Below are 19,594 nucleotides of genomic sequence, written 5' to 3'. Positions count from 1 at the left end.
ATTTAGGATGGCTATCTAAATTGGATAAACAAGAATAACTAAACGAAATAAAAAAAAATAAAAAAAAATAAAATAAAACTAATTTCTCTCGACTTTGGTAATTTAGCACTGTAAATGAATTTGAATATTAATCGCCTGGAGTAATATGTCAGCTAGAATTTGTTTTTTTCTTCTCTTTTTCTTTTCTATTCTTCTGTGACTTTGATACAAAATTATAACAACTTAGCAAACTTCTTGTTTGTTTGTTTGTTTGTTTGTATTTGTTTCTTTTTTTTTGTCCCTGTCCACATATAACTTTAAAATGTATGTTGTTTTTTTCTCTCAAAAATTGTATTATTCTTATTATTTATTTATTTTTTTGACATTATTTTACCTCTTTTCGTTGAAATAAACTGATGATCTCAGATACTTAAAACTGAAACAATTTTAGAATTAGTGTGGGAAAAGCACTGAAAGGGAAAGTTTCATTGATTAATCATTGGGGTGACCATTGTTTAAAAGTGCGTGGGCGAAAGCTGCTTTATTAAGTTTGTATGTTGATATAAAAGTGAAACAGTTATTATTTATATCTTGTAGAGTTTGAAATAAGACAGTGAAATATCAAAACAAAAGAAAGGTATGATCCATTCATTGAATAAGTGTTAATAATTTAATTTATAACCTGATAAAAATGTGCCACAGTCCAGTACATTCAGTACTTTGATTTGAAATTCAACCAATCAGAAGTGGTTTTACATCACGGTTATAATTACTCAGTTTTCGACAGGTAGCAGGCAATACACAATACTGTGAAACAGCTGAGTAGTAGTGTGGTTATGTTTCACAAGTAATACCATCAAATGAATATGTAGTTTTATTGGAATATTTTCTGCAGCATGTAAGAGGGTAGTTTAGCATTTACGAAGAAGGATAGAGGAATTTTATTCACGATGGATTATAAAATAAACTTTCAATACCTGTGTTGTGTGCTTTTGTTCGGATTTTTAGATTCGATATTAGCAGAAAAAAACTGTAATCCTGTGCGAACAGAATTCCACAATCGAAAAATTGGACCTTCAGATTTGGTCCCAAATTTTGCAATTCACGGTAAGATTATTTTTTTTAATTTAAAAACAGGGATAATGTGTATAAAATCATTTTTCAGGTGTGAACATGTGATTATTTGAGACAAACGCGTGTAACTTACGGATTAATCTTCAAAGGGAAAATACCCACCTGTACATAGCGATTAAACAAACAAAACACATATAATTAAATCATAAGCTTATTATCTAATTAATTGTATTAGTGCTACCAGATAATTAATTCACACACTGTAAAAGATGATTACAGGTAGACAGGTACAATTTATGGGTGGCCAAAGGTGTCAAATGGAATGTCATGTCCCAATAGTTTCCTTTTTTGCTGGTATTTAAATACCCTAAAAGATAACATGCCTATGAAATGAAAAAAATATGCACTGGTTGTAACTCCAGTTTCAAAAGATAATTGATATGTATGCATGTGAATGTATTTATTAAAAAATTTCCTTGATCAGTTGATAAACATTTGTGACAGGAGTGTCTTTTGTTCTTTTGTTGGCTCTATTGATCTACATGAACTTTCAGTTCTATTGAATTTTTATCTCTAATTATAGATATTTGAAATTTCTTTCCGAATATGAATGAAAAATCATTGTTTTTTTTCGTTCTTTACTGCATGTCAACTTGTATTAAAACTATTACAGTGTGCACATGGAAACCATAATAAAAAAATACTTTTTTTTGTGAAAAAAATAGACACTTAAAATAGTTTAGAACCATTGTCCGATTATAATTTTAAGCAAAATTTAGTCAGGATTAATAATAACTTTAGGCCATATTATGATGAAATACCTGAAAAAGGAATATATACTAGGAAAATTAATAATTTTTTGTTTGGTTAATGCTTCAGCATACAATTTCTTGTAATGTTTTACTAACAATTGAAATTATGGATTTCATCGAAAGTTTATTTTCAGTTGGTTAAAGAATCTTTGTATTTTAAAATTGATCCAGTATATCTTTTGAACAAAGCCACACAAGTCTGGTGTTTGTACTCAGGGATAGAGAGAAAAGTTTTATTGATATGCTTGTGTATCTTTATTCTTGATCCTTTTTCAATGATTTATAACAGAGAAAAAGTATAAAAAGACGGTATTACTCTGTATTACTCGAAGGGATTCCCCCTGGGTTCATCACAAATGTATTAAAACCAGAAGCTTGCTAGCATTCACCAACATGATTGTACTTCTAGGCAATTATCAAAGAGATATTGATTTGATTCTCTTATATCAGAATCGGTTTTAAGTAAACATTAGGAATAATATTACACTTATTTGTCCCCCTTGTATCTCTGGAAATCTTTTATATTTTGAATTTCTATACCAAAGCACATGTAAGAAGTATTTATTTTTAGTAGTACATACTTGTAGCTAATATCACTGAATATGAACTGCAACAGACAGGTTGCATATAGATACAGTATTAGATTAAATATACAGTTGTGTAAATAACTATTTCTGCATTGGGGATGCTTGTAAATAGAATTAAATTGTCACAGTTATGTAATATTGTTACGTTGATGTTTTTGTCTGCACCTAATGTTGTGTACTTTACCATGGTACATTTACTCTAAATTCAGTCAGCATGAAGTGACAAAGAAAATGGATTTCTTAAATCTAAAATCAGAAGTTTTCTAGATTACTATAATATACATGATATAAATAAGGAAGATGTGGTATGATTGCCAATGAGACAACTCTACACTAGAGACCAAATGACACAATTAATACTCTTTTCTGTAATTGGCAACAAAAGAGAACTATTTATTGATAATAGACAGTTAGGCTACTGATTGAAATAGACACAAATCCCTGAGGTTCCAGTGATATGCATAAATTTATGGTTAAAATATAAATGTAAAAAATAAATAATCTTTATGAATGTTTCAGAGGCTTTAAGTCTAAGCTTTAGAGTTTTCAAATCAATGAATGTATGGAAATTGACATTAAATAAATCAAACTAACCCCTAAGTACTTTTTATTTATTTGGAGATAAGACACTTTTCTCATTTATCTTGAAATTATACAGAATCTATATGCGAAATTGTTTTTCCTTAAAGATGTATAAACTGTTCCACGTTAGGGTCATATAATCATTGTACAATATTGTATTATATATCTTTATAAGTTTATATAAACTATAGGTATACCTTTGAATTACATCAACATCAATATAATAGGTATCATTTTCTTTTACTTGTAGATAATGAAATCAAGATCTGTTTTGATCCATTAAGAGATCCAACAAGACTGTCATGTTGTTCAAAAGCAAGTGAACAACAATATGTTATTGCTGCTAAGAAATATCTTAAAGACAGTGTACGTTCTAAAACTGCCTTTTTAAAAAAGTCGATATTAGACCATATTTTACAGTTTGAAGGTAAGTTTTCATTCTTTTAATTTCACAAGTGTTGTGTTCCCCCTCCCTTCATCATTCAGCTTGCCATATTTAGACTGATAAAAGATAAGCTAAAACATGTCTATGAATGGTATGCATTTATCTTTTTTTGGAAAAAAAGTTCAATGGGGAAAAGTCATGGCCATCACAATATGGAAAGAGACTGCAAAGTTTCATTGTTTACACTATTTATGTGGCTGGTTAGTACATGTGACATTAAACATGTTGATGAGTTTATTGAACTTTATTTATATAACCTTTTTTTGTTTTAAATTATACATATCAATGTCATATTAATCATAATCATATATTGTTAACTCCAAAATACACATTTAAATACTAAATTGTATCTTTTCAAAGTTACAAGTCTTCCTACTATTTAAAATAATTTATTATCAATTGGAAATGTCATTTCTTTGTTTTATTTTATTGTTTGTCATTAAAATTAATTTGATATAACATTTAAATATCTCATAAGTCTCAACTGCTTATAAGTATTTGTTATGACTGATAATATTATGAAAGCTTTGTATGTGAATTTCTTTTGAAGCAAATCCTTGATCTTTTTCATAAAGGATTTAAAATTGTGAAACTGGTTATTATAACTTGAAAGAATAGAAACACATGTACATTTGTACAAAATTTGTTGGGTAAATGTCAGCAAACAGCACTTAAATAACACAAAACCAGGAAAATAAAGGTTGAGGTATATAAAGTCTTCACTGGTAAACATTTGTCCACACAAGCTCTAAACCATCTCTATTCTAGACCAAGTTTTGAATAAGTTAAAAGCAGACTATCAAATGCAATATCTGCCATCAGTACTAGACTCTTTTATTAAGAACAGCACAACCTATCTAGATATTTATGTAATCAACAAAGAAAACCACTGACAAAGTTCCTGACTTGATATGTCCTCGTCCTTTGGTCTCTGGTGGATACTTGTCTCATTGGCAGTCATACCACATCTTATTTTTCAAAACATAATTTATATTTGGCATGGTTTTAACTACAAATCTCTCACTGTTTATCCTGTATATATAGGAAAATGTACAAATGAAAAAAAAATCTTAACAGTTAGACTACATAAATGGCAATGTACTATATATACATTTTACATGTAATTACTGAAAACATGGGGTTTATTAGTTTTGAATGTGAAAGTGTAGAGAGTCTTTTGAAAATCGAAATGAAAACTGAAATCATACTCACATATGGAAAGGTTAGAACTTATTAATTTAAATTTTGAAAGGTCCTTAGACTTTGTAATAAACATTCACAATTAAGAACCTGGCTATAAACTTTATATCCTTGCTTAATTTTGTTCATTGGTACTAGATACAACAGAACATACAGAGCACATTGACATGATTATCCAAGTACATTTAGTCTATACTCCTACTGTTTGGTGAGGATGATAATTTGTTATTCTTCAGGAGACAATTATCCAATTAAAAGAACCAGGAAACATCTTTTGATGTATCACTTGCAAGAAAACAGAATACACATCTATTAAATCATGATGGTTGTAGTTCAAATTTAACATGACATCCCTGAAACTGATCTCTCAATCATACAAAGATGTAAATACAAATTAGCAGACAAAAATTGGCAGTTCTTCAGTTTGTGTAACATTTTCTTGCTATGTTTTTGATCAGATTGATATCATCTATTAGGGTTAAATCAAGAAAAAAATAAACTTCAGGACTTTTTCTGGATTTTTTTCTTCATCTCACCTGGATTCAGGCCAATTTATTAATAGGTAATTCATGAATGAATTTAAACTATTACATAGTAATTAATTTTTCAAAGTGAAATTTGGGTACTATCATATCTAGGAGATACTATTGGCAAGCTAGATTAATATTGGATTTATAGATTTTCTTTGATATTAATTTTTCATCATGATTAATATCAATGTGAAGACTATATGCAAGTGCTGGGGATTTATTCATAAAGATTGCTGTTTCCAAAATCATATTTAAGACAACAGATCAAAGGGTAAAGTCCCCACCCATTGAATTTTCAGTTATTTTGATATTTTAAATATAAAGAAGTTAAAGAGAAAATACTTTTTATGAAGGATAGTTTTATTTTAAAAAGCAAATATTGAAAAATAGTGTTGTTCTCTTGTTTTTCTTTTTGTCCTTTTATTTTATTGTCTTTTTTTGTCTTTATTTAACTTTCCAATTCTGCCTTTGATATCTTCCGTACTTGTTGAAGGCCATACCTTGACCTGTAATGGTTTACTTTTATAAATTGTTTCTTGGATGGAGAGTTGTCTCATTAGCACTCATACCACATCTTTCTGTACCTATTTGAAGATAAATCAAGATTTAGTGTAGGAAAAAATAGATTTACAGTACACTAAATTATTGGAGCAGGCAACTGCTTTTTTCATTACTTTTTTCAGTTTTTTTGTTGGTTCAAAACAATGTACCGGTATATTTACCTCCAAATATCTTTTCCTTTTCTTATCATTGTGATTTTGGTGTTGTTTATTTTCTGTCTCACTGAAATATATATTAACCATTCTCTTGGATATTTTTCCTAAAGACATGTGCAGGAAGTTTTGTTTGTGCTGATATGATTTTTTTATTTGATCTTCATCTGTCCAAAATTGGTGAAAGCAAACCCAGACAACTTCAAATCATGTCATCCACATAACTGCACATCAGAATGACAAAATAATACACCACTGCTCCAAATAACAATCACTTGCAGTTATGACGTAACACATTTTATGGAAAGTGCATTACTCTACGGATGTGCAGAAATACATAAAGGAAAAATGAACAATGATAATGGTATATTGGTTGGCCAATCCCTTTATCCATGGTCTTCTCTTACTCAACATAATGTTATGTGTACTTTGAAGTGATTTTCTTGTGTAGAAATTCCAATAGGGAAATGATTTTGTAAAAGATCATTCAACACATGTTCAATACTGAGTAGCTATAGGTAGATTTTCTTAATGGCTATATTGTACATGAGACTACTTTACATAATTATGACTCTGTCCATACAGAAAGATTTGGGATTTATTAAAAAAACAAACTAGATGCTAGTTTTAGTCCAGGAGTAATTTTTGTTGTACAGTTTATATGTCATTATGAAATAAATAGTACATCTTGGAAGAACTATGAAAAAAAAATATATTGAGATTTCCTACTGAAAAAAATTAAGGGCCATCAAACTTTTTCAGTGCTCTATATGATACATATTAAAAAGTTCACAAGATAATCAAACCAGAACCTTTAATGACAACCATGATGAAGTAATATGTTTGAGGCATACAATCTTTATGCTCAGAATAGCAAAAACTTTTTATTTTTTTTTAAAGTTTCAGACTGTCTGACATGTCTGACGATTCTACTGACTGATGGAATAGAAATACTGACAATTGATGTCAGATGACATTTGATAATTGTTTGAAAAGTTCTGATTTCCTGTCATTTTTGTTAGTCAGAAACAACTTGAATTGTTCCTTGTTTAGGAACTGTAATAATTATGTAAATATTGCTCATGGCAAACTGTTGACAGACCATACTAGTATAAACATTGCTTACATCAAATTTTAGGATCAGAAAATTGGTATATCTCTTGGTCTGTCCACATTCTTTCAACACACGTTCCTAAAATGTTTAAATTTTTATCAAAAAGAGTGCTACACTCTAATATTAAATTGCAGACCATTTTTTCAAAAATTAAAAGAGGAAATATCTATTATTTGTAATTTTTAGTTGTTTGGTCAGTTCCATTATTATAATTATTTAGAAAAGTTGACACAATACTTAGAATCAAAACTAGCAGAGTTTGAATTTGGGCAGTGAGCCACTTACTGTTCTAGAGTTATGTCCCTTTTAAACTTTTAAGAATTGCAAACATTGTACATTGTAAAAGAATTCTATTGAGTTTTATGTGATAATTGATGTCCATGTAAAGTGCTTTTGAACTTAAAATGAGTCTCCCTACAGTTCAGAAATTAGTCCTAATCAACTTGTTCATTGTTGTTTATGGGGTACTTTCAAACAACTTTCAAATTATCACCTTTGTGATAAAATCTGTGTTTTAGGTGTTTAATGGGGAAACACTCTCAAGACCAGACTTAAGGTCCCAGCTTCTTACTGCCCATAGTGTTAAATAAACAGTAGTAGATCAAGAAATTAGTCTGGAAGAGAGTCTGGTTCCCTGAAGGCGGTACATTTTTTAATTTCCTAATCATTTTTAAAATAGGGAAAAGAGCATAGTAGAATAGAAACTAGAACAGCAAAACACTCTTGTAAGACACTATTCTTTCCATAACCCTGCTGCACCAGTACATGTATTTAGATATTCTGAAGAAAACTGTAACAGGAATGTTTGTTTAAAAGAATGAAATTTGTTATGATTAACTGTTACTTGTCATAATGGACTGATATAAAGTTCATAGGTTAGATAGTAAAATAATTTATTGTAATAAAAAAATAATGCAAATCACATAGACAGAGCCTGAGGTAAATAAAGGTCACTTGCGGTTATTAAAGCAATCATGGTCATTTATCATATGTATGTATACAATTAAATGTATAACAGTAGATAGAGTTTCAGTTGTTTGTCCCTAAAAATTAGTCCATACTACAAAGGTTTAGATAAAAATATATCTGTTGCTGAAGGGCAGATAAATTATTGTTTTGTTTTCAGTATGATCTTGCAGGTGTACTTAAATAACTAAACTTTGATGCAGCAACCTGGTGTTTGTTTGACAAAAACCTTACTGGTGGTCTGTAGCCTGAAAAACTTGCTAGAAACTTGTAACCCTTTGAACTACAATAATTTCAATTTTATGAAACCTTAACAATATTATGGCACCGTGATACAAGTGAAAATTCAGATGAAAATTTAAACTACCTTTACCAATACATTTTGTACATGCAGAATAACTCCTTTTTACGTTAAGTTCCAAATTAAAAATGAGGGTGATTCTAAAAAATATGATTTAAAGAAAAATTCCAACAACAGGGGGTTCTTTCCTTGTGACCCCTCGATGACAGAAAAGTGAATATACAGTATGGAAACTTGTTGTTTCTCAAATTCATGCAATTTAAAACTTTCTCTTTGTATAACTGACAGTTGATAATTATGTCATGTATTTTTACTATTAATTCTTGTAATAATGGTATAGTGACATATATTGCACATTGAGGTTAAGAATGTGACACTGCTAATTACATTTTGCATATAAAAACAAATTTCTGACAGATCTAACAGCACCTTACATCATCCACGCAATCATTCAAAAATCTCTGGGACATTTCTCAATCCTGGACCAATCTGTCATTTGTTCATCCACTATTAACTATGCCAGAATGCAGAAACCATAAAAATTCTTGTGTCTGATATATTGTTGTCTATTGTGTTGACTAAGAATTTTATATCCCCAAGAATAGATTACCTAAGCTGTGTTTGGCAAAACCTTTGGAATTTTGGGGGTCCCCAATGCTCTTCAATTTTGTACTTGATTTGGCCTTGCTTAAAAACTGTTTTGAATGGATCGTAACTGATGAGTCTTTTTGTAGATGAAAAGCATGTCTGACCTTCAAAATTATAAGCTTGGTATCTTTAAGAGTGCTTGCTTATAAACACTTGTTAATAATTCTATTTTATTTGTTTATAGTCCAGTAGACAATAGTACAGACAAAAGTTGCTAGTCATTTGAATGATACATGTATTTGTTGAGACCAGTTTTCTTTTTTGTCCCATTTAGCTCTATGTTATGAGTTGAATCCTTATCAATCATGTGAGACTTTCTTATGATCTCTAGATGTATATATTATTGTGAACTTTTGTTGTCAGGTTGCTGTGTCATTAACATTCGCCCCCACGTCTTCTTTTATTCATAAAGAAAACTGTTGGAAAAAAACCATTGATAAAAAGATTTGATGGCCGTAAAAAGATTTAAACTGTATATATTGTACATTTAGATAAAGTCTACATTCCTTTGTGATTATGCACAACTTAAACTGTGGACTCTTTTATGTGACAAAGGTACACATACAAATCAGATTGACAAACATGCAGTAATGTTTCATTAGGTAACAAAAAATTTCCAGCAATTTTTGCCACAGCATGTTCAAGCAATATAATAGAATATTAGGACTTTTAAACTCTCCATACACCTGGTCCTTGTAAATGGTAATAAATTATGAGTAATTTGCATATTTGAACTTGTATGTCTTAAGGCAGTACAATTTCAAAGTGTGACCTTCTGTCTGCCATCTGTTAGTATTGATGCATATCATAAGTCTTTTTTCTTGTTTCACATGTCCCAGTTTTATGACTTAACCGAGGAATAACTTGATATAACTGTATACAACGTTGTTTATTAACAAATTATACAACTGTTTATGGAAATGTGTTAATGCGTTGCAGTTTTTGGTTGTAGAAAAAACACCTTTGTGCATAAACTTTGTCATTTACCGATAAAAACACTCCTTGTTGGCCATGTTAAATAATTGTATCAAAGAACTTCAAATGGTTATTGGGAGATTGAATGAAACTTGTTCAGACCAGCCTCCACCAGTTTACTGAAATCAAAGTCTCATAATTGCTAGGGTTTTAGGCAGTATTAATGTTGATAATATTAAATATAACATGGCTCTATGTCAATTTATGTTACATCATTTTTTAACCACAATTACTAATTTAAGATTCTCTGAAAATATATGGAAAGAGATAACACTTCGGTGTTGACATGAATATCAATAATGTGGTCATTTTGATAAATTTCCTGTTACAGAACTTTGATTTTTTTGAAAAACTAAGGATTTTCTTATCCCAGGCATAGATTACCTTAGCCGTATTTGGCACAACTTTTTGGAATTTTGGATCCTCAATGCTCTTCAACTTTGTACTTGTTTGGCTTTATAAATATTTTGATATGAGCGTCACTGATGAGTCTTATGAAGACGAAACACGTGTCTGGCGTACTAAATTATAATCCTGGTACCTTTGATAACTATATAGGCTTAGATGTAATATTCAAGATTTAATGGCTAAAATGACATTTGTCTAGAGGCTTAAAAAGAACTATTGATTTCTTTAATAATCATATTTGTACATATTTTTTTATGTTTAAGATGTTCATTAGAGCTAGACGTACTGTGACCACAATGAAAACACTTACAACCATACTTTACTTACTATATACTATATTCCCTACTCTATATTTCATTTACCTTGTATATGTCTGTTCCACCCAAACAAAAAATATTTCAAGTCACATTATATCATGTACCATTGTGTACTACTGAAAAAAAACCACTTTATATTTAATTAGCATCTTTAATTTGTAGTGTAGTGTGGACACTTTTTTGTTCAGAAACCTATTTTATTTGCCCTATCTTGAACTTTTCAGTATGTTGAATGAACTTTTTTCTTGAAAACTACTGAACAGAATGAATTCATTCTTGGTCAGTAGATTGAATGTGATCAGTTGTAATTTGTGAGAACATACTTACTTTTTCTTTTAAAAAGTGACTGTGCGTTATGATGCTTATAACAACAGTGCACAAATACATGTACATTCTTGTGTGTGACTGTACGTTATACATCTTATAGTTTATTTGACTGGATAGACATATTTTCCAAACACTATAACGATTCTATGGAATCAGTTATTTTTTTATACAAAGGGTATATAATCGACTGTCTTTTTAGTAGTTAGTGATACATGTAGCACATGTAGAAAACATTACGTGAGGTTTAGGTTTCTAATTGAGTATAACATCCATAATTCAAAATAATAACTGATGAGCTGTGAAGTCTCTGCTTGAAGAGGCATTAATATTTCACCATATCAAAATGTTTTGAAAGAAAAATTTGTAAAATTTGTGAAAAAAACCTCAGAATGCTGATTTTTGAAGATACGGATCTTAAAATGTTTCAGTTAGTAATACCCAAATAATTTCAAATAAGTGTCACTGCTAGTCTTTTCAATGTATAAGAGTTGTAAACAGGTGCACATGTTTATCTTCGTAACAAATTTATGTTTCAAATCTCAACAGTAGCTTTGAATTTATGTTTAGTTTTTTGTCTGAAATGACAGAACTTCACACTGAGAAGAAGAATTAGTTTTTAGTTAGTCAGATTTTAATGGAAAATTGAATTTGGAAAGGCAGAGAGACCTATTTATTTATTAAATACCACAGGCTCATTTATATATTTCACTAAAGTTTGAAGTAATCTGTTTAGCATAAGTATGTTTTACCTATTCATATAGGTAATAGAACATTTAATCTGCCGCTTGTGTAGATTTTATGAATTCAAGCTGCAGTGAATGGGAGTGATGCCAAACTTAAAAAATAACACCAGCAGGGGTATAATGAAGTTGGATTTTCCTTTTCATATGCTAATACAGTGGAAACAGGTATGCAATGATCAAAAGAAACACACACGACCTAATGACAGGTAGAGTGTGGACAAAGGAATTTATTTTTAGGTCATATTTACATCACAGCCTGATTTAGAATTAAATATATGAGTAGGTGGCGAAGTTTATGACAACGGAAATGTCCTGGTTGTTGATCACCTGTCCAGATGAACTTTGCCCTTCCATATCTTTTGTCTGTTGACTTTTATTTGACCACAAAAGAAACACAAGCATTATCCTTATAAGACATGTTTAATTATGTGATTACAAATAACTAATCACTAGTCTGATTACTTATACAAATAACATATTTCAGGATCTTTTTTAAGTCCTGGTTTTATCAAGTAAATTTTAACAATTTTCACTTAAAGGACCATTTGTACTTAGATAATATAGTAGCTTTGCAACTTTCTATGGAAAAATTTGTAAACATAAACATCTTCAGTTCATTCTTTCATACCATATATAGTTTAGCTATATAATTCTGAGGTTTTGTGTTAATTGTTAGTCTAAGAGGTTACTAAGACAAGAGGGCAAGAGACATGACAGATACCATACACCTTCTCAGCAGGCAGTAGTTGTCCAACCACCTAACATGGAATGGATGTTCTGGGAAATTTAAGGGTTAAAAGGACAAAGGTTAAAATTTGTACTTGTTGGTTTTTCCCTTGTTTAAACTATTTAAACAGGAAATATTGACCTTTTTCCCTTGTTTAAACTATTTAAACAGGAAATATTGACCATTCATTTTTAATTACAATTAGAATCAGGGATGGTGTTTCCCTTGTTACATCTAAGCAGGAAATATTAGCAATTCTTTTCTCATTTCAATAAGAATCAGGAATGGTTTCCCCCTAATTGTTACACCAAAGCAGGAAATATTGGCCATGCCTTTTTGTTTTGTTTTGTGGTATTAGCCAAAAGTTGGAACAACTTAATAAGGAAGTGTTTAGAACGTTAGATTAAATGTCTTGTTGTTGCTTGTAATTGCACTAGCTAATAACAAATATTCAATTGACCTTACGGTTTTCTTAGAAGAAAAAAAAGAAATCTATCAATGTTTAAAGATGGGATCAAAAGAGAGCAATGGATTTATTGTCGTTGCTGTAAACTTGTATTCCAAAAAATCTTCCATCTCAACTATAGAATACAGTGACAGGAACCCACTGTTACAGTAATGGTTAATTGCTGTATAGTGTACAGAAAATTTCATCATATTGTACAGTTAATTGCATCGTAGAAAACAGTAAATTGCATCATAATTCTTGCTATAGTTGGACTGAACGATCTATTGAATATGAATATAAAGGGGTTGTGGGGTAATATAATTACAACCCAAAGACAGGATAACCAAAATATATCCAGAGGACAACATATAGTCTTTATCAATATACATGTGTCTTAACAACTATGCATGTCAAACTCTATATCTCTATCCATAGTATATAGAATTACTGAATAATTTAACTAAAACAATCACAGATCTGTTGTCAGTCTACATCAATTGTACAGGGATTGGTGAAAATTGCCTAACATGGATTTTAAAAAAAGTAATATATGTTTATAGATCAGAACATTGTGTATCTCATGGCTACAGGGTGTTTCAGTTGTGTTCTGGTAATGCTTTTGATTGATTTGGTTTCAATTCTTATTGGTTTAGTAAATTGAGTAGATCCTGATCATTGATTTCTCTGTATTAAAGGTAGACCATAGTTATATATGGATAATTTGATTCCTTCATCCATGTATTTGTTGACACCAACATTTGTTATCCTCCGTGCTGTGACAAATATACAAAAAATATCTGGAATTTTATTTACATAATGGTAGAATGGAATGCTGATTATGACAAACTTTGGAATTTTAAAGCCACAATATAGGGATTGTAACTGATGATTGATTATTTGCCCTAAGCACATTACAGATGCAGTAAATCATTGCAATCCAAATAATAATTAGATTAAAATCCACTCATTTTTGAAACTTCATTAGATTGGGGGCAAAAAATATAATTGTAGCAGGGTTAACTTATAAGGACATGGTTTGAAATTATTTCTAGTGGTATAATCCTTCACCAATTTTTTTTCAAAGGATGCATTAATATAATTTAAATTTCTATCTTCAATCTTTCAACTCTATTCAGGATACAAATATATTTGTATGATATGAGTTTTAATTATATTGAAACCAACTTTGCACTAGTTTAAGATATGAAGGTTACAAGAAAACATTATTAACTAGTTAAAGTTGACTTTGGATGGTTTGGCTGTTTGGCATTTTTTAATGCTCTTAAGGTGACTCGGGACTATTCGACTGCGTATAATTTCACGCATGAATTACAAAAGTATTTGTCGTAAATTCGATATAATTTTTTAAAATATTTTGATTGATTAGAAATGTTAAATCATTGTAGTTATGTAACTAATAGAATATTTTCGTTATTATCCGTATCTGTTAAAGAGACAAAATGACATTTCACCCATTTCACCATTTTCCCGCCAAAATTTGGGTTTTAAGGCAAAATATGTTTTTTTCCTTATCCGTGACCTATGTTTTTTATTTGCTCATTTTTTGAAGCTATAGTTCAGCTTTTTATATTACAGTTTTGGACCAAGTGTCATATAACGGTTTTTTGATATTCCGATAAAAATATGTCAACACTTCTATTTTCCCTATCATTTCATTGAAAAATAGTCCCTTTTACATACCTCTTTAAAAGTAAAATTTTGAGCTTAAATGGTCCATGACCCCCTATTTTTTTTCGACCAATTTGATTCACTTTCTGTAAAGAATAAAATAACTAAAAAGTCGGCACTTCTGATAGAAACTTCGAAAAGGCCCCAGCCACCTTAAATCATTTGATATATTAGGCATCTGAACCTTTTTGTCAAAAGCATACCTAATGAAGGTTATTTTAAAAATACCATTACTCATAGTTACACCAAAGGTTCAAATACATTGATTCTTGGTTTTTTTCACCAGTTTTCTTTGAAATGTCAAGTTTTGATACGTCTTTTGAACTCTAATGCATTTTTTCCATCTCTATGTTATTCCATACAGGTACACCTGACTTTTTTCCTATTTATATAAAGATTTAATATACAAAAAATGACACTGCTTGTTTACAGATGACAGAGTTAAATTTTCGCTTCAAAGATGAAAATATTTTTGTCACTTCTAAGATGAAAAAGGTTTCCTAACTTCAAAGGTGAATATTTTTTGCAACTTCAAAGATGAAAGTGTTTTTGTCACTTTAAAGATGAAATATTTTCTTGTTGTGTTTTTCAGAGATTCTGATGTTTTCTAATTGTTTTATTAGGACAATGTTTTTCTTGATGGTTCAGAAATAAGTTTTTCTTATTTTTGCACTAGACATACCATATTATTTTTGGGTCACATAGAGAAAACATGTTTTTCTGGTCTCTTCTGAATATGTTATGTTGTGTTGCGTCAGAGATGACACTGGTTTTTTTGTTTTTGAAGAGATGACACTGTATAATTGACACTGATGAGTGTGTGCACTCACTCCCACAATCCCCACAAAGATTACATGCTGTTTTATAAATTACAATGTTTTCTTATTGTTTCATAAATTACAATGTTTTCTTATTGTTTCATAAATTACAATGTTTTCTTATTGTTTCATAAAGTACAATTTTTTCTTGTTGTTTCTCAAATTACAAGGTGTTCATGTAGTTCCAAAGATTACACTGTTTTCTTCTTGTTTCATAAATAACCATGTTTCTTGTTATTTCAGAAATAACAAATTACAAGGTTTTTTTTCTGGTTTCAGTAATTACACTTTTTGTATCTAAATGACTTCAATGTTTTCTTGTATCTAAAATACTACTCTAAAATACTACAAAGTTTTCTTCTTGTTTCAAAAATTACAAAGTTTGTCTTGATGTACCTGAAATTAAAAATGTTTGTGTCTTGTTGCTATATTACATTGTTGTTTCGGTGACTCAGGAGTGACTATGTGGTGTTTCATTAAGAAAAATATATACTTCAAATGTGTTTTATATGAAAGAAAAGTAAATGACTAGTCAAAGGAGGAAATTATGTGATATATATCAATGCATATTCTTACAGGTTTAGCTGTTATTACTTCCTCCTTCTATTGAATTTATTAGGGTTTTTTATTTATCATGTAAAAAAAAGATCAAAGGTGTTTAAATAATCATTGAACAAAATGAAATAATGAAGGATTTATAACATAACTCCATTGTTTACACTTCAGCTTATTGGAGTACCACTTAATGCTATTGATACATGTAAATTTGAATTCCGTGTGAAAACTTTAACCATGTTAGGAATGTGAGAAGTCAGGTTATATAGATAAAGCGGTTTTATTCAGAAATAGTTTATGCTGGCGCCCTTAGACTTGTAAATTCAGGCACCTCTTCTTATTTAAGGAATAACAACAAAAGTCTTGAATTTTAAATAAAGTTCAGTGCTATTGTTTATCGGTGTTCATCTGAAATCACCTAGTTATCCCATCTTAAGTTCAATCACTTATTTAGACCAGGACTGAATTTGAATTATGTTTACTGTGTATTTATTATCCCTAATAAATACATGTATATAAAAGTATTTTACCTAGTGGGGGCAATTTAGGTCATAATTGATGTAGATTTATATACTAGTTTGGGTTGAGATCATTTGATAATAAAATTTTTGAATGATAAGTGTTTGCCTCTTCTATCACCATTTTAGATTGATGATATTCAAGATTTTTTGTAAATATTTGGTGATATTTCAAAGAAGGAAAAGAAAATTGTCAAAAAATAAAACACGAAGATTTTGGTACAACTACTGTGAGAAAACTATATTGAAGTTTATTTGACATAAGTCAATTTATATTCCTTTTATTATGGCAGATTTGTTCACTTTTAGGGTATCATTTTTTGTGAATTGATGAAAAAAAAACTGACTTTTGTTGATATTTAATTTTGTAGTTTTGGTAAACCAAAATGTATTTAGACTTGTATTAGAATTTTGTGCTTTGTAAAACGATTCATATTGCTGCTAACCTCAATTTACCAATCAAATGCATGAAAATTGCTCCCCAGAAAACTGTTGTCTCTTTGACTACTTTAAATTAGTTTCTTCTAGGCAGTATTATATAGTGAATCACAATCTCAGTATACTATATAATCATGATGATAACTAAAAGCTTTACTTATGCAAAAAATCAAACTTGCAACATGTAAAAAAACAAAATAAATAAACCATATGAAACAATAAATCAATTAAGGTACAATGAGAGCCTTCTTTCTTCATCTCTGTTTGTTGAAGATATTGCCTACTTGAAACCTAGAGGTTGTTGATAGGTGTAATATTTTGATGAATTTTCTTTGCCATCATAGATATCAGATCTAGATTTATTTGAAAGACTGTACTAAAAAATAAACAATATTCACTTGTTCTACACTTTCTTAGATAGTTTTAATTTACAGGTTCCTTTGGTATCGAATAGTTCAAAACTTATCTTTCCACCTTCTTCAATTTATTTATATTAAGTTCCCACAACTTTTAGCATACATTGGAGTTAACAAATACATTGTCACCCAATAATATTGATACGATTATTATCATATCTCATTTCTTGCAGTTTTTTTATGTTATTTAATATTTTTTTTCTTTATTTTACAGAAAGATTATCTTCATTAATTCTTTTATCTGAGAACAAAACTTCAGTGACTTTAGAAGATCTTTATAAAATTCCAAAGTCAGAATATAGTCAAACTGTATCAGAATTCTTTTCACAGATACGACTGTTCATGAAACAAAAACAAGTGAGTTTATATGCCTCTGTTGCAACGTTTTATGACAATATATTTCCATCAGTGTTGAAGTACAATCTTCATAGTGGGAAAGTTTTGACTTTGACGCCAGAACAGACTTCATGCTTGCGAAGGACTCGACAAGACATTGTTCCGGTACCATTTGGAAAAACCCAATACAATATTTCACACAGTTTACAACATACATTGTCAAATGTGAAATCATACATAGAAGTGCTTTCTCTAGTTGTTGAAGCCATTAACTTGACTGATAATGCTTCAGTCACAGAAAAATGTGTTCACCAAGTGACTCAGCTCCAGTTTTGTTCACGTTGTCAAAACGAAACCACTGTGTTACCATGTAAAGGATTATGTTTGAATACAATGAGAAGATGTCTAGCACAGTTTTCCATTTTACATCAAGACTGGAAAAAACTGATGATGTCTGTTGTTCGGCTGGATGGTGGACAAAGCGATAAATACAATGTGGAAGCAATACTACAACAACTGAGTCATGATATTGATATGTCAATCAAACATGCAGTTCGTAACATTGCAGTTACTTATAATGTTGTAAGTATAGATTGTTATAAATATACTTTTATTGAGTAATGCCTACACCCTCCTCCGAATCTGTCTACAGCTGAAATTTTAGTTTTCTATCAACCAATGCTTACCAGTGTTTATTTTGAATGTGACCTACCTAATGGGACTTGTTACTGGTTCTTTTACTAACATGAGCAACATGCTGGTGCCAAATGTGGAGCAGGATCTGCTTACCCTTCCAGAGCACCCAAGTTCACCTCAGTTTTTTGGTCGGGTTCATGTTGCTTAGACTTTTTTTGCACTGTAACATTAATATGATTTTTCAAATTTTGCATTTTGTGTGTTTTATATGGATGTCTGGTTTGAATTAATTAACAACTTATCTTTAAACTTTTGTTGGGTTGTGTGTGCTTGTCCTGATTTAGATAGAATGTTGACCCAGTTGTCTTTTATGTTATCTTGGGTTGGTGTCTTCTTGACATTACCCCACACCTCCTGTTCAATTTTTTAGGAGGGATGGATTTTATTTAGTCTGTGTGTTGTATATATTTCCTGATATGTATGTTCTGCCAATATTTTTAAGCCAGATTTAGCACAGCAGTTAAATTCATTTATATTGATGGAGAATATATTTCTTTTACAATCAAGATGAACCTGTCATTTCTGACTAGTTTGTGACAGTGATGGTCCTATAAAGGTACAATTCTTGTCATTTCCTGTCAACAGTTTAACATGAAGGCCATTTTTGTCTATTTTTGCATTTCCGTTTTAACAGTTGTTTTCAAGTTTAAAGCAATGATATCAGTGACAAGCCCTCCCACTTTATATTCAGGTCTAAATCTAGTTGAAATATATGCTTTATAGGCTTGATGAATATCCTATATGTCTATACTCAGTGTCTCCAGTCATGATATGGATAGACTCCTGGGCCCTAAATATATATCACAATAGAACAACAAAAGATGAACTTCAAACAAAATTAGATAAACAAAATTAATCAAAGTACTGAAGTACTGAACATCGGATGACCGCAGGTTCTTGTGGATGGTCAAAAGCACATGTCACAGAAACAAATCACATCTCTATACCTGAAACTTGGGTTAATTTACAGAGATATTTTTTTCTGATACAAGTTCGTACTTAGATGATGAATAAATGACAGGAAATTCAACCTCACCGTAATAACTATTATATTGTAGTGCAAGAAATCAGTATACCTTGGACTATTATACTTATATAATAATAGTCGTAGAGAATACACTGGTTTGTTGTTATATATATTATTAATATTACGATTGCATGTATATCTAATTTTCATCTATTTGTATATGATAATTCTATTCTACTGTTATTATAGTGCAGTGCAAGTGCAT

General features: G+C 30.1%; 1 protein-coding gene across 1 annotated transcript in view; it reads left to right on the top strand.

The window, feature by feature from the left end:
- The first annotated feature begins 575 nt into the window (after nt 1-575).
- LOC139514183 (glypican-5-like) overlaps nt 576-19,594 on the top strand; it is a 37,696-nt gene continuing 18,677 nt past the window's right edge. Inside the window, exons 1-3 of the mRNA XM_071302983.1 lie at nt 576-1,086; nt 3,285-3,461; nt 17,545-18,248. Coding sequence (XP_071159084.1) covers nt 930-1,086; nt 3,285-3,461; nt 17,545-18,248 — 1,038 coding nt within the window. The 5' untranslated portion in view covers nt 576-929. The remainder of the gene's footprint in view (nt 1,087-3,284; nt 3,462-17,544; nt 18,249-19,594) is intronic.

Source organism: Mytilus edulis, chromosome 3 (genome assembly GCF_963676685.1).
Source record: "Mytilus edulis chromosome 3, xbMytEdul2.2, whole genome shotgun sequence".
In the NCBI taxonomy this organism is placed as follows: Eukaryota; Metazoa; Mollusca; class Bivalvia; order Mytilida; family Mytilidae; genus Mytilus; species Mytilus edulis.
This window is presented reverse-complemented; position numbering and strand designations above follow the sequence as displayed.